This window comes from Neofelis nebulosa, chromosome X, assembly GCF_028018385.1.
Source record: "Neofelis nebulosa isolate mNeoNeb1 chromosome X, mNeoNeb1.pri, whole genome shotgun sequence".
NCBI classification, from domain to species: Eukaryota; Metazoa; Chordata; class Mammalia; order Carnivora; family Felidae; genus Neofelis; species Neofelis nebulosa.
The window spans coordinates 126,268,214-126,283,433 of record NC_080800.1 but is presented as its reverse complement, the minus strand read 5'-3'; the positions used below and the strand labels follow the sequence as shown (position 1 = coordinate 126,283,433).

Genomic DNA, 15,220 nt, shown 5'->3' with positions numbered 1-15,220 from the left:
GGACAGGCATGCGGGGCCCCTAGGACTTCCAGGCTCCCCTCTCAGGGTGAGAGTCTCATCTGGGGCTCTTCGGCTGGCTGGTGCTTGGCAAATGCTCCACTCTGGGTGGGCAGATGCTCCTTCAGCCAGGCCTGCTTTAGGAGCCCAGGAGAAGGACAGCTGGGGCAATGGAAGTGCCTAGAAAGAAGTGGAAGGGGCCTTCTTGTCCAGTCTCAGACATGGAGGTACTGGGGACTCTTGCCTGAGTGCAGGGAAAGCAAGAAAGAGGAAGCCCGAGGCTTAGAGTGGACACGAGCAGGCAGAGCCTGGCCGCCAGCCGCAGCCGCACATCGTGCCCCTCCACCCCCTGTCTGCTCAGTCCCCAATGCCACCCGAGAGCGGCGGCACACACAGCCATAGTGCACAGTGTTTCTTTAATTGAAAGACAACAACCGACCTCAGAAGCAGCTCCTCCTCAAGCTGGGTGTGATTGCTCGAAACCCCCACCATACCAGGGGCCAGAAGGTGAAGGGAGGGGGGAACTAGCCATCGTGCGGGGCGGGAAAGGCCAAGGAAAATTGGCTGCCGACTCCAGCGGGATGCTGGGCCTTTTCTTGGGCCAGTGCTCCCCTTCGGACTGTGGACTGCGCGCAGGGTGCATCACCTCCACATGCTGGCCTCCTCCAGGACTGTCCAGACTCGGGGAGGGGGGGGCAGAGTCTGGACAGGGCAGGCTTGGGGGCAGCTGCCCTCTGCCCCCTGGCTTGCCTAGGTTGGGGCCGGGCAGAAGCCCAGCGAGACAGACACCAGACCCAGCTCAGCGATGTGAGCGAGGAGAGGGAGGATGAGAGAGACTGATGGAGACAGAGAGAGGGACAGAGAGAGACAGAGAAACAGACAGGAGGACACTGGTCTAGAGGCCAGTAGAGCAAGGAGGCTGGGGTAGATGGGCCGTGAACTTGCAGAAGGGCAGGGGGAGCATGGAAGGCCAGGGGTAGCAGGCCAGGCTAAGGAGGGTTGGAAGCTGGAAGTACATGAGAAGAAAGAATGCGTGCCAGGCAGGTGGGGTGGGCTGTTTCCTCCCTCTTAGCCCCTTCCCACCCCCTAGACCCAGGGACCGTCTTCCTTGGACCGGAGCCTTGGGTGACTTGATCTCAGGGTGAATGGGAAGAAAGTTTTATGAGGGTGCTCTGAGTGGCTATGAAGTGGGGGGCAGGGGCAGCTCTGAAGCCAAGGCACACGTGACGGCGGCTGGGTCTTGTGCCCCATCTGCACGCCTGGGAGCCGGGATGAGGGCGTCAGGAGGCAGCGCGTTGGGGTCCAGGATCAAGGGCGGGGGCTGGGTTGGGTGCAGCTGGGCACTGGCTTCCCTCCCTCACTCTGCCCTCCCCTTCGGGATGTCTGCTGCGCTCCCCAGAGACCCCGCCCAGGCCACCGCAGCGGCTGCTGCTGCGTCTACTTTTTGTAGTTGCCAAACTGGATGGCCAGGCGGTCGGTGACGCAGCGGAAAGTGGCCGGCTGCACCTCCCAGTAGGGCACAGGGTTATTGAAGAGGCTGATGCCGTTGTAGTACGCCCGCTTCACCCCGAAGCCCACGGGGCAGAAGTCGTTGACGCCCACCTTGGTGATGTTGTTCGTGTGCAGATAGACCACCTGAGGGCAGAGGGAGGTGGCTCAGGCCCAGTGCCGGTGGCCCAGTCACCCCTGACTGCCCTCCGAACCTGTACCGGCCTGGGTGGGCCAAGTAGAGGGCAGACGACAGAGGGCTTGGGCCCTCCCTCCGGGCTGGGTCCCGCCTGGCCACCTCATGGGCGTGATTTAATCACAGCGCCTGCCCTTTGAGGTCCAGGATGTGATTCTTCCATTGTTGGGAGGAGCAAAGCGAGGTTTGGGTATGGTGGTCATGAGGCTGTTGGATGGGATTAAGGCACTGGTATGTGACCAGGGGCCAGGACGAAGGGCCCCGGTATGGTGTGTGGTGGGTGGGAAGGGAGGGGCACGCGGGGGTCAAGGGATGGGACGTGGGTATCGATGCAGGAAAGGTGGCACCTTGGGCTCACAGAGGGTCCCTGGCCCTCCCTCTGGGCTCCCCGGGCTCCGGGCCTGCCCCCGGGGCAGCAGCCTCTCACTCCAGAGACCCATAGATATGACAGGAGAAGGAGCCTGCACGTGGCCCCCTCTTCCGTCCAGTGCGCAGGGGTACTTGCTCTTTAGCAGCTCTCAACTTCCCGAAGCCCCTCTCTAGGGGAGGGACAGAGGAAGCAGGAGAGAGAGGGTAAGGAACCCCACGATGGGCGGGGGGAGGTGCTCAGGCTGCAGCAGCGCCCTCTAGAGGCAGAGAGGACACCGGCCGCTAGAGGGCGCGCTGAGCCGAGCCTGGGCCTCGCCCCGGCAGCTTCCGGGCTGCTCCGCCCTCCCCCGCCCTCCCCGGATGCAGAGCTTGTCCCGACTTGGCTCTGACCCGACAGCCTGTAGGAATGGCAGGTCTCCTGGCTAGTGTGATTGGGGCCGAGGAAGAGACTGGAAGCCAAGCCAGGACCGGAGTGGTGGTGGTGGTGGTGGGGGGGATCCTGAGAACCCCAGGCAAGACCCTGCACCCCCTCATCAGCCTACTTCCTGCCCCTAGCTGGACCCGTCTCACCACAAATCCGTGCACCTCCAGTGCGCACACTGTTCCCTGACCTCCCCAGCTCTGCCGTGCCTTTCTGGTGTCCCGCCCACCTAGGAGACGTTCAGCTGCAATGTCTAGCAGGCCGGCTCCTGCTCATCCCTCACACCCTCTCTCCACCCATGACCCGCCTTCCTTGCCAGCCCCGGGGGAGTCCCCGCTTGCCTCCCCTACTTCCTCAGCACAGCTCGCTGGCACTGAGGGAGGGATCCTTGTGATGGCTTCTTTCCAGATGCGGAGGCAGAGGCAGAGAGAGCAGGAGTAGCTGCCCAGACCACACAGCTGGCCGACCGCACGGCAAGGTCCCGCGCCACTCTGTGTTACAGCCCCTGGCATGGGGGCTCCCCCCTCCTCTCACCTGGAGGAGCTTGAGGTCCGGAAGGCCAGAAGGCACCCTGGACAGCTTGTTATTGTCCAAGTGCAGCTCCCGCAGGGTGGGCAGAAAACTTAGGCTCCCGTTCTCGATCATGCGGATCTGGTTGTGGCCCAGGCCCAACCTGCAAAGGGCACATGACATGTACCAAGACGCTGGGGGAGAAAAGAGCAGTGGGGCAGGGCACCCCACGTGGACCCGCAGCCCACCTGTACAGCTTGGAGTAGCGGAGCAGGTCCTCCAGCTCGATGGCCTGGATTTTGTTGTGGTCCAGATGGAGTTCATTCAGGGTCTCGGGGAGGTCTGCCAGGAAAAGAGGGTGCTCTGAGTTGAATGCGGGAGGGGAGGCCATGTGTGCGGGCTGGGTCTGTATGTGGGGGGGGGCACAGATGGGAACAGAGGGCTACCAAAGCCCTCCCTGAGTTGACTGGTGGCTCCAGATGTCCCCGGATCCCCCCATCTGTGCCCATCTGTGCCATGGAGGCTGGACAGCATGGGGGAAAAGGTCTGTCTTCCTACCTTTGGGGATGCCCGTGAGCTTGGCCTCAGAGATGCGCAGGTAGTTGAGCTTCAGGCCATCGAAGGCTCCAGGCTCAAAGCCACTGTTCTCCAGCGGGTTCCCGCCCATCTCTAGGAGAGACGCCCCCCACTCAGCCCTGACGCCAGAGCCGGGTGGCTGCGCGCACAGCCCCAGGTCCTGACTTGGGCTGGCCTGATGGGTCCTGCTCCCCCATATACCCCTGAAAGCAGCTCCAGTGATTTACTGGGCTAATTGCAAACTCCTGGCTGTTCAAGACCATCAGCTCCCAAGGGCGTTGGCCCAGGCATTGACCTCAGGGGGTAAGGTAAGGGGAGCAGGAGGAAAAGGAGGGGAGCCAGAGATCAAAGTGGGGCTCCACCGCAGCCTGCTTAGCTCCTCTGGCCTGGCCTCTGGTGGCCCCTGGCTGGCTGGCTGGCTGGCTGCACTAGCCCTTTCCCTTCCCTCCCTCTACGGTCCCCGGGTCTCTCTTCATCTCGCCTTGGCAGCTCTGGGGCATGTCCCCAGACAAGCCTCCAAAATGTCCTGTGAGGCCCACCAGGCTTGTCCATGGCACCCAGCCCCTCCGGCTGCAAGAGGCCCCTCTCCCTGAGCCTTTCCTGCTGGCCACAGGGTGACAACTGCCACAGGCCGTGCCACACTCACCGATGCAGTTCATGTTGCGCAGCCCGCTAAACACGCCCTTTGGCACCTTGCGGATGCGGTTGTCATGGATGCGGAGCTCCACCAGGGAGCTGGGCAGGTTGGGAGGGATCTCCACCAGGTGGTTCTTGGAGATATAGAGCTTCTGCAGCTTCCGCAGGGGGCTGAAGGCCTTCTCGTGGATCTTGGAGATCTTGTTGTTCACCAGGACGAGAGCCTGGGGTAGGGGGGCGTGGGAAGTAAAGGCACAAGCTCCCCGCCCTGCCCTCACCTCTTCCTCCCTCCCTTGCCGCCCTAGCTGGTGATCGGTGGGGCTGCCAGTGAGGCCTCGAGGCGGAGCGATTCTGTCCCGTGCTTACAGCTGCTGACATCCGCACATGTGACCCGTGACCTGGGGCGCTCCCACCAAGCCCGCCTCCAGACTTCTCGCAGGACTCCGTGGGTCCCCAGTCCCCTCTCGCACCCGACACATACGTGTGCACACCCACAAGCACCCAACTCCTCAGCTGCACACTGCCCACCTCCTCGCAGCGCCTCAGAAGGGCCAGGGTGGGCTTACGTAAAGGTGCTGGAGGCCCTTGAAGTCATCCTTGCGGAGCTCGGAGATGTCATTGTTCTGCAGGTCCAGAAGCGTTGTGTCGGGGGAGATCTCCTTGGGCACAGACTTCAGACCTGGGGGCCGGGGCCGCGGTCATCAGCATGAGCCCCAGCCCCAGCCCCAGCCCCACAGCAGCTCAGAGCGCGGGGACACGGGCGCCCACGGACACCCACACAAGGCCTCCGCCGTAGACCAGGGCCCTCCTCACTCCCTGCTCTTTTGCAAACGAACAGCTGGACAGCATTCCACGCTGAAACCAGGAGTCCCCGGACCCTGTGTGGGGTCACCCCATCCCCGACCCCACCCTTTCACGCCCATCCCACGGGACAGACATGTGTCTCCTTGGTAGGGCGCTCAGGCCGGGCCTGTGCCTTCATGCACCCGTCCCACCCTGGGCCCAGGACTGACCGAGGTCGGAGCACTGAACGACCCGCAGGTGGCAGTGGCAGCCAAAAGGACACATGGCGCTGAAGGTGGGCGTGAGGGAGTCCAGGTCCGGGACACCTGAAGTCGTCTCGGCACCTGAAGCCTCCTCATCGTTCAGCATGGGCAGCCCGTCGTCCAGGGTGAAGTCCCAGAAGCCCTTCTGCTCAAACGGCAGGGCCTGGCTCAGGGCCAGCAGGGATGCGAGGAGCCACAGGGGCCACATGGTGGGCATGCCTGGGAGGCCGGGGTGAGGAGGGGCTGTCAGGAGGGCCCAGCCACCACTGGTCCCTGCCCTCGGGGTCCCCTCCTGGCAAACCTCCAAATACCAGGGGCTGAGCTTTTGCATGTGATGGCACCGCGTTCGCCATCCCTCACTGCGGACGGCCAGACCCCAGGGTGGGAGTGGCAGGGAAGGAGGCGGCAGAGGGAGGCGGTGCGGGCAGGCAGGAGACACCTCCCTCTGCTCCCCTCTGATCGCAGGCAGGCCTGGGGGGTTCATGGGCAGTGCATCGCCTTGCCAGTTAGCGAGTCTGCAGCACTAACCCCCTCCTCTGCTGTCTTCCACGCACCACTGAGTCAGCTGGCAGCCTGCCCGGGGTGGTGGTGGTGGGGGGTTCTGGGAGGCTAGTGGAGGGAGTGGAGGAGGCAGAGAGGGAAGGGCAGCCATTTGCCCCCTACAGGCTTTGAAGACTTTGGATTTGAATGTACTACTGTGGCCACGGCCAATCCCACATGCTCAGGGCAATGTGGGCGCAGTCGGGATGGAGTTAGACCACCATGAGTCACTTCCTTTCCTGCCTCAGCTCCCCCTTGCAGCACGTCCACATTTTTCAAAGAAAATCAAGAGGCCAAGAGGCCAGGCTGGGCACGCTGGGCTGACACCTGGGCTAGCCCCGGAGGCCGTGTGGAGAAAGAGAGGAGCGTCCTCCCTGGCAAGGGCGAAACCGCTGAGGTGGAGGGGGTGCGCCCCCCCCATTGCTCCCCGGGGCCCCAGCACCCTCTCCTGGCCCACAAGACTTCCCCTGGCTTGGCCTGCAGAGCCCCAGGGCTCCCACATCTGCTCCTGCCTTCCTTCTGCCTGTGGCCCAGCCCCCTGGAGAGGCCACCAGAGGGGAGCAGGCTGCCGCTGGGTGGCAGGCAGGATCAGGCTTGTCTGAAGGCTCCCCCAGGCCAGGCAGCGGGGTGGGCGTGAGGGGGAGGATGCCCTCTGCCCGAACCTGCCCCCAGGTGCCCATATTTGCCCACCTCCTCCCCTCTCCCATCCAGAAGTTCCTGTACAGGAAAAGGCCGGGGCCCCTGCCTCTCCTGCCGTCCTCACCAATTCGGATTTCCCGGGAAAGTCCCAGCCAGGCTCATTTGCCCCATTCGTGAAACAGGCATGTGTGCCTGCCCTGCTTCCCTCCCAGGCTCGGGTGACTGAGGCTGCCCTGGGCACATCTGTGGGCAGTGAGCCTGGCTGGCTTCCAGGGGCTTCCTGTAGCCCCCATTGGGCTCCACCCCCAGTGGCCCCTCCTCACTTCAGGCCCGCTTTGGATGGGGGAGGGGCTGTCAGGGGCTTCAGTGGGTCTGGGTGACCCCTAAGCCCAACTGCTGGCTGCAAATGTGGAAGGAGTCCTCGGGAAGCGGAGCCCGCATCCTCTAGGCCGGCACCTTGTGCACAGTGTGGCCCTGGCCGCCGCTTCCCTGGGCCAGCCCGGGGCCCCTGCAGGCTCCCCTGGGCTCCTCCCACCGGCAGCCCAGGGGCCACCTCCAGGTCTGGGCACAACTACTCCGAGCCTCGGCTTTCTATCCATCCCAGCCTCGCCAACCCCTTCCACACTCCTCAGGCCAGCCCCGAGTGGGTCATAGAGTGTGCCCTGGCTCCCGCCATCCCCGAGGACAGAGTGGGAGAGAAGGGTGCCGCCTTTTTGGCTGCCAGGGCTGCGGTGTGCTTGTCAGGCACAGGTCACAGACCCAGGACATGGTTCAGTGGACTCAGCTGGAGAGTCAGCCCCGGAGCATCCGCAGTACGTCCCAACAGCCCTCCTGAGGGCTGGCCCCCAGTGATGAGCTCAGAGAAGCTGCCTGCCTGTCCCAGGTCACACAGCAGAGTGAGGATCCCCCATGTCGGGAGAGGACCCCGTCTCCCCGGCTCCTTTGGGCCTCAAGATCCCACGATCACGCCCCAGGTCCTGCCAGCCCCGGGCTGGCCGAGCAGGACCCAGGGGAGCCCCCAGAGGCTCATGGGGCCGAGTAGGGAGAAGGCCCTGTGCTTGCCTACCTGGACGGTGTGTCCCTCCTTCTTCCCCTGATTCTGCAACCTCCGGGACACAGCAGGGTAGGCCGAGGCCTCGAGTGCCTGCTGCCGCTGCTTGGGGCCCTTGTCTGGGAGCCAGTGGATGCCCAGGGCTGGGAGGAGGGGGAGTGGTAGGAGAGAACAGGAAGGGGAGAACGGAGGCAGGAGAGCAAGATGGAATGGGAGAGAGGGAGGAGACTGTTCCCCTCTTGCCCGGCACCCCTGCCAAAGCCGCTACCTCACGGGGGGATGAGTCAGGGCTGGAACGCCCAGTGGGAGCCTTGGAAGGCTTTGGGATCCACGGTCCACCTGGACAGGTGGAGGTGGCTGGGGTGGTCGGGCCGGGTCCAGGGGCGGCTGTGAGGCAAAGTGGGCAGAAACAGGCCTCTTCTGGCCTGGGGGGGCTGAGAAGGGCTGGGGGTCTCCCCAGGGAGCCTCTGTCCTCCCGTGGCTGTCCCCCGCCCCCAGGGTAGAGGACGGGCAGGCTCTGGGAAGGCCCACCGGGGTGGGACTGGCCACCCAGGCTCCAAGTGGGCTCGTAGGACCCGTCCTGGGGGAATGGGGACTCTAGAGGAGATGAATCAGCTCAAACCGGCCGTGCTTGACATGGCTGCATCTGGGGGCCACAGAGAGGCCAAGGGAGGGGCCCTGGGCTCCAGCGCAGGCTCACTCTTGGGGGGGAGGGACTGAGGCCGAGGGTTTGGAGGTCCCACAGCAGGGCCCCCGCAATAGAGGCAGAGGATGAGGTTTGGCCGGTTCTCCCCCGCCCCCACTCTTGGCCCGGCCCAGGCAGTGGACAGGCCGGCGGGGTGGGGGCTGGGCAGGCTTCCCAGCAGAGCCTCATTTCCACTTCCGGAGCTGGCACAAGACTCGGCGGGTAGAACTGCACGGGGAGCAGGGGGCCGGCCAGCCGGTGAACCCGAGGGGGTGTCCCCAAGGACTTCGGGGAGGGCCTTGAGCCCCATCGCCGTGTGCTTGGAGCTCACCGGACCCCGCCCCTCAGGGCCAAGGAAAGAAGTGGTAATGGCGGTGAGGCCTCCGGCCCGGTGCCCACAGGTGTGAGCAAGGGAAAAGGCCGGGCTTCCCGGAGGCTGTGCCGCCAAACCAATAGGGCCTTCCTTGTCTAGCCCTCCGAAAGCCAGCGCAGTCCTCGGAGCATGACCATTCCAGGTCAGCGCCAAACAAGACGCGTTGGCGGCCTCTGAGAACATGGGGGTGCCGTGCCAGGCATTCAGGCCAGGCCAAGGGCGGCGGGAGCAGGACTTAAGGTCTGGCATGCCCTGGGAGCTTGCTTGCAGATGCGTGGCCCGCAGCTGCCAAGTCGTAGACGCTGGGCACTGTCCCGAGGCCTCAGCCCGGGGTGTCTGGCCCCACCGAGCAACCCGACCTGAACTCCGGCGTGCGTGCCACCGTCTCCCTAGCCCTGCCCCATCCCTAGGACTACGTGGATGGGGATGGGTGGGAGGGAGACGGGCTGAGCAGAGGGTACCCTCCCCACCCCCCACTGCCCCGCTCCGTCCACCAAAGCCCTCAGGGCCCAGCTTCAAACAACAGGCCAGGGGCAGGGGCGCTGTCCACAACTGTATTGCACAGGTGGGCACGGTGCGCAGGCTGACGCCCAGCTGCCCCTCGCTGCCCTCCCAGGCCCCAGCCTGCCACCCCGGACAGCATCTCATCTACACTTGGGTGCCAGCTATGGGTCTGCTGAAGCCTGCACGTGCACACGTATGCGGGGTGACTGCGTGAGCGGCTGGTGGCTGGAGAGGGGAGGGGCGGGCCCTGAGCCCCACCCCATCTGCGTCTGCGCCCCGGGCCACGCTGGGCCCTCCGCTATTGCCCCCGCATGCCCTCTAGGCTACAGCGCGAGCTGCTCGTGTACTGCCATGGCCCCGGCACTGCTGGTGTGACTGGACAGAGCTGGGTCCTGTGCTCTGTCAGCCTTCAGGTACGGATTCGACCTGGATGTGGGGGGTTGGAGGCCCCAGGGAGCCAGCCGGGAGCCAACCCACTGGCTGCGTGCAGAGCGCTGGTACCGGGGAGGTGGTGGGGTGGCCGGTGCCGGCTAGGCCGGACCTCTCTCCCCACAGCATCCAGGAGAGCCATCCACCCCTCCCCCACCCTGCCAGGAAACCTCTGGAAAACAGGAGAGTCAAACTGTTGGCCAGGAGTCAGGCAGCAGATGACCCAAGCCAGCTGGGGATCCTGAGTTTCCTGGTCCTTTCACACCTGGGCTGTGTGTCCTTCCTTCTTCTCCCACTCACAAGGAATCCTGAGCCCCTGCTCACCACGTTCTAGAATCTTCGGGGAAGAGGGAGGATGCTATTACCTGCCAGAGGCGGGGCAGGGGACTCAAATGATTTCTTAACGGCCCTCCCAATGACCAAAAGTAGAAAGTGAGGCTTGAATAGGTAAACGGAGGCTCAGACTTTGCCCCACACTCTTGCCCAAGGCTACAAGATAAGGAAATGGTAGAACTGGGACTCCACTCTCTGTCTACCTGTGCCTGTGTCTGGCCCCACCCTCTGTCATTGCAGACTTTGCCACAGGTCCCAAAGCCACAAGACCCTATACTCTTTGTGCTGTGGAGTGTGTGTGTGTGTGGGGGGTGGGGGCGGACCAGCCTCTGGGGCCCTGGGAAAGACTCCTTGGCAGCTCCCTCACCTAGGCTGGGAGGTGATGCCATTGGAAAGCAGGGCCCTGCTCTTTGGGTCCTTTGCCCCCTTGCTTGCATCATGAATCCTCTGGCAACGTGATGCCTCTCTCTGACTGCCAATATCAGGAGCTCCCCACTGGCTGTGGGGCCATACACCCCTCCTTGGCCCTAACACACCCACCAGGCCAATCGCAACCTTGCTGTTTGTGCTGGCTACGGGCCTGCAGGGATGTCACACGGAAAAGGCATCAAGCCCCCTGGTCACCAGGCCAGGGAACTGCCCCGAAGCATTTTAGGTCCTAGCAGGCCCCAGACCCCACAGCGAGATGCTCTCAGCCTGGCTCCCAGAGCATGGCGCCCCACCTGCCTTGCTCCCCACCTGAGCCAGGCCAAGACAAGGGGGTTTGGCCCCACTTTCTGGGTAGGAGAGTGGCCAGGCACCTGCGAGTGAGGCTTTTGCCTTCCTGGGCCCGGGGTTTCCTGCATCCCCTTCCCTGCATCAGGTTCCCTGCTCTCTGCCAGGGGCTCTGGCCCCTCAGAGCCCTTCGCAGGGCTCCCCCAGTGCATGCCTGCTTGCAGCCAGGTGGCCTCTAAGGTCCTGGCAGACCGTAATCAAGGGTAGGCAGGGACTCAGACTGCAAGAAGGTGAACCTCACATTTGCCTCTGGTCTCCTAGGACAGGGCCGCCAGAACCAGCCTCTCTCTGCCCTCTGCCTCTCTCCTTGAAGTCGCACGTCTGTTCCTCAAATTCCCGATCCAGCGGCCACCTGGGCCTCTGACTGCTGTGTCCCCCTTGGCCATCTGACCCTCAAGGGGCAGGTGGTGGGGGGGACACTGCAGGTCAGCCCCAGGTGTTTGCAGAGTTTGGCTCTCCCATGCCATGGACTGGGAGAGCTGGGTGCAAGGAAGCTGGGTAGAGAGCCCCGCCCCTCAAAACTTCAAGATGTGTTACCACAGGGAGGAGGCAGGTGAGTCATCCGAGTGATGCTGCAGGCTGGTAGGCCCCTGGGGAGAGGGCCCCCTCCGCAGCCACCCCACAACTGCCCCGACCCAGAGCAAAGCGAGGGAGGGGGAGCCAAATGGGGTGGGTCTGAGGCTGCTTCCAGGAGCCTTGAGTCCCAGAGGGAGTGAAGGAGGCCCCGGGGGACCCTGGGGCTGTGGGCCCAGGTTGGGGGGATGGATCACAGCCACCCACCCCCTAGACGAAGTGGCTGAGGAGGCCCCGCGCCCACAGGGGCCTTCCCGCAGGGGCCACTGGGAAATGGGCTCTGGAAGATGGAAGGGCCTGACCACGGGGCTGGCCAGCTAGCCTCAACGGGCCTCAGGCCTGGGGGGACAGGACTGAGCAGACACCCCCCCCCCCCATTCCTCCAGCTGAGCCCCCTCTGCCTGCTCCCTACCGGCTCCCTCTAAGGTGGGATTTACAGAAGGCGTTCTGTGGGTGACCAAGGTGTGGGTCCCAGTGTCTCGGCAGAAGACGACAGGAGGGAGGGGAGGGGCACTGACTGCCCCAGGTGCCAGCTGACAGGAGGGGCCAGAGCTGCCAGGACCCCGCCTTCGGCGGGAGCCTTTGCTTACCCCCCTCTCCCCCTCCCCGGCTCATAGGAGGATGCCCTGGGAGAGCGACCATCATCCCCACCCCCTCAATTTGAGCGAAGCCCTGGGCAGGTATGTCCCCTCCCACCAGTGGGGCCCACGGGTGTGGAAGGAGGCAGCTCTGGGCAGAGAACAAGCTCTGTCACTCTTGGGTGACAGATGGGGAGGGTGTGGTGGGTGGGGATGTGAAGACTTCTCTCACAATTAAGGGTGTTGGAAGGTGTGCAAGGAAGGTGAGGGAAGGGCCCTGGGGTCATGCAGGACAAAGGACCCAGTGGCTCAGCAGATGAGGCCCCGGAGCTGCAGCTGGGACTATCTGCGGGGTCATGGTGGACACGCCTGGGCCATTGCCTGTGCCTGTGTGCTCCAAGGAAATCCTGGGAGACCGCCCCTCTCTCGTGCCACGGCTGTGTCCCCAGGCAACTGAGCAGAAGTGACTGCTGGAACAGTCCAGACCGTGTGGTGTCTGCGGGGCTTCTCCCAGGAGGGGAAGAGGGACGTGGTCCAGGAAGGAGGGGGGCTGGGAGAGATGGGAGGGCCTTGTTGGAAGGCTCCGCCTCCTTCTGGGGACTTGGCACAGCCCGGGAAGGGACGCTCTGGGGCCTTTCAAACGCCCCTTTTCCTCCTGTCCTTCCTCGTTTGCACTCCTTCAGTGGGCCAGGGCTACTGGTAGGGCTGGGGAGAAATTTGGTCACAGGGGCCGGCAGGCCAGGTTTCTGGGCTTCTGAAATAAGCCTGCACAGAACTGCCACCAGCCCGGCAGCGAAAAGCCTGGGCTTCAGGCTCCCCGTCTACTAAACGGGGACTCCGGACCCTGCTTCGGGGCAGGGCACGAAAGCGGTGGGTGGTTAATGCCCACTGTGCCCTGGGTCCTTGGGGCTTAAAGGTGGGCCAGGGAGCGAACGGGTGGGCCGGGCCCACCGGGGCGGCACTCCGCAGCGGCTCCTTGGCTCCCAGTCTGCTCTCGCTGTCCGGCGTGGTGCCGTCCTTTCAACATCCCCCCTGCCCCCCCAGTCCTGCCCTCAAAGGCTAGCCATGATGTCCCATGGGCCAGACGTGGGCAGCCTGCACACTCTTTCAGGGCAGCTGCGTGTCGCCAGGAGGCGCTCACGTGCGTGTTTGCAGCTGCGCCTAAGCACTCTCACTCCCCGCCGACCTTTGCCCCTGGATGCAGATCCCCAGGAACCTTCCTTCTTGGCATCCAGGGAGCCCCAAGCATCTCCCGCTTGTCTCAATTCCAATCAGTCCCTGCAGGGTGGAGACTTGGCAGGCCAACGAGTGGGGGAGGACACGGATGCAGGAGCACGCTGAGGACAGGACTGGCCCGTATCTGCAGCCAGAGTGGCCCTTAGTGAACACTGTTCCGCCACAGTCTCTCTGGCCTGAGCAAGGTCTACCCTACCTGCCCCAACCCATGACCCTGGCCTGGAGTACTCTGGGCCTCCTGCTCCACTCAGCAGAACCAACCAGTGCCCAGGCCCCAGCCGCACCCACGGAGCAGTGAGGGGGTGCTCCCATCCCCCAACCTTCCATGGCACTTGGTGGCACATACAGAGAGCTCCATTCTCCTTTGCTCTTCTTTTAAGTCGCTTGGCAGGCCCCTCAGCATGCCCGCCATCTTGGGAGCTTGCAGGACAGGGGCCAGTGGCCCTGTCACCTCTGACTCCAATCCCCAGGAGGTGCAGTTGGCCACAGGCTGTCATTATCAATGCCCCAGTGACATTGAGGCTTCCTTGGGTGGTATGGGGTCAATAGCCAGGGTTTGTCAGTCGGGAGCCCTGAGTCCTGGCCCCAGCTTTGCACCTGACTTGCTGTGCAATTGTGGGCAGGTTCCTGCCCGTCTCTGGGATTCACTTGCCCCCTTTGTATGATGGATGGAGTGGGAGTGAGACCAGCAGGAACCGCTTGGCCCCTCCCAGAGAACTTTGGGGGTAACCTTGCACTACACTTTTGATTCTGACCTGAGGCTCTCTCTCCATTTCAGAGTTGCCCCATCCCCCCTTTGGGGAGGGGCTGCTTCTGGGGGACAGGGCAATTGGTCAGAGAGCTCTTGAACCTCACTGATCCTTAAAGGCACCCATCCTGGGGAGGACCTGGGGGGCTCAGTCGGTTAAGCGTCCAACTTGATTTCGGCTCAGGTCATGATCTCATGGTTCGTGGGTTCGAGCCCCGTGTCGGGCTCTGGGATAATAGTGTGGAGCCTGCTTGGGGTTCTGTGTCACCCTCTCCCTCTGTCCCTCCCCTGCTAATGCTCTCTCTCACAAATAAGTAAATAGAACATTTTTTAAAAAGGCACCCATCCTGGGACAATGGTGTCCTAGTTTGGAAGTGGGCCTGTGGCCTCACTTCTCCCCAGGGTCCCCAGAAGCCTTGCGAGGCCCAAAGCCAGGCCTGCCTAGGGTAACACGGCACGGTTGCCTGAGTTTCTCTCTGCCCACAACCCCGCATTCTGAGTCTCAGTCAAAGGGGGTTCTGGGGACAGGCAGAGCCGAGCCACCCGGGCAGCCCCACCCAGGGCCCCCGGGGGCCAGGGCCCTGTGGACCTCCACCTCAGCCAGGAGGACGTAGAGGAATGGAATTAGCCTGTGGGTAAGGGAGAAATACCTGGGCAGGCAGCCTGGGAAACCAAGTCTGTGAGCCCACACCAGGGACAGTGGGGACTGTTCCCTAGCGCTGAGCCCTCCCACCCGTGTTCCCAGTGTGGAGGCACAGCGCAGGAGTTCGGGGCACGCTCAGGACTCGGGACCGGTGGTGAAGGAAGAGCCGCTGGCCGAGCTGGGATGCCAGCCACCCAGCCATGCCCTGAGCGATGCTCTGTGGGGCCAGTCACGGGGAAGAACCCGAGAGGGAGACAGGGAGGGCAGATATGGAGTGCAGCTGAGTGAGGTCAGAGGGGAGAGGAAAGGGGGGTGGGGAGAAAATGCAAAAAGGGACAAGCACTAAGGGGGCCGCAGGGTGGCGACGAAGGGGTGCGGGCCAGGAGCCCGCAGCAGCGCTGGCGGGAATCTGGGGATCACAGGCAGCCTAGGAGTGGGGGGGGGGGTGAGGGGGCAGCAGGGACAAAGGTAGGGATGCGGATGGTGGGGGCATTTTGAGGATGGCGAGGGCACAGTGGAACCAGGGATGAGACAAGGAGGGCAGCTCAAGGCCGGCGTGGGGACACAGTGGGGACAGTGTGGGGCTGGCGTGGGGGCCCTACCTGGGAAGGGCAAGCGGCCGGGCACAGGCTGGCTAGTTGGCAGGCTTGGGTGTCAGGCAATCAGTGTGTCTGTCCGTCTCCGTCGGGCCCTCCGAGAGCAGCTGCTCACTCCTGGGCAGTTTGTGGAGAGAGGGAGACAGAGGCGGTGGGAGGGAGGCTAAAGGCTGGGCGGGCTGGCCGACAGGGAGGGGACGGCGGGAGGGGGCGGGGAGGGAGGAAAGGAGGGAGGGGGCTGGTGGGGCGGAGAGGGAAGGAGAGAGGGAGGGAAGAAGG

The 15,220-nt window shown here is 63.8% G+C and overlaps 1 protein-coding gene across 2 annotated transcripts; it reads right to left on the bottom strand.

Moving 5' to 3' along the window:
• Window positions 1–396: 396 nt before the first annotated feature.
• BGN (biglycan) lies at window positions 397–15,091 on the bottom strand. 2 transcript variants are annotated; one of them, XM_058712641.1, is made up of 9 exons: window positions 14,948–15,091; window positions 7,485–7,612; window positions 5,207–5,458; window positions 4,760–4,872; window positions 4,204–4,417; window positions 3,540–3,650; window positions 3,230–3,323; window positions 3,006–3,144; window positions 397–1,632 (listed from the first exon to the last, which is right to left on the bottom strand). In XM_058712641.1, the coding sequence occupies exons 3-9, from the start codon at window positions 5,454–5,456 to the stop codon at window positions 1,435–1,437; spliced, it is 1,119 nt and encodes a 372-aa protein (XP_058568624.1). In that variant the 5' UTR covers window positions 5,457–5,458; window positions 7,485–7,612; window positions 14,948–15,091; the 3' UTR covers window positions 397–1,434. The 2 variants fall into 2 exon arrangements, with proteins under 2 accessions (XP_058568624.1, XP_058568623.1); XM_058712640.1 differs by lacking the exon at window positions 7,485–7,612 and having other exon boundaries at window positions 14,948–15,090.
• Window positions 15,092–15,220: the final 129 nt, after the last annotated feature.

What these genes read in the sequence shown, in the direction of transcription:
- BGN (XM_058712641.1), bottom strand. Translation starts at nt 5,456, where the DNA reads ATGCCCACCATGTGGCCCCTGTGGCTCCTCGCATCCCTGCTGGCCCTG. An exon ending in GCGCAACATGAACTGCATCG is followed by an intron (nt 3,651 to 4,203) that starts GTGAGTGTGGCA and finishes CGTCTCTCCTAG; the next exon opens with AGATGGGCGGGAACCCGCTG. An exon ending in CGCTACTCCAAGCTGTACAG is followed by an intron (nt 3,145 to 3,229) that starts GTGGGCTGCGGG and finishes TGCCCTTTGCAG; the next exon opens with GTTGGGCCTGGGCCACAACC.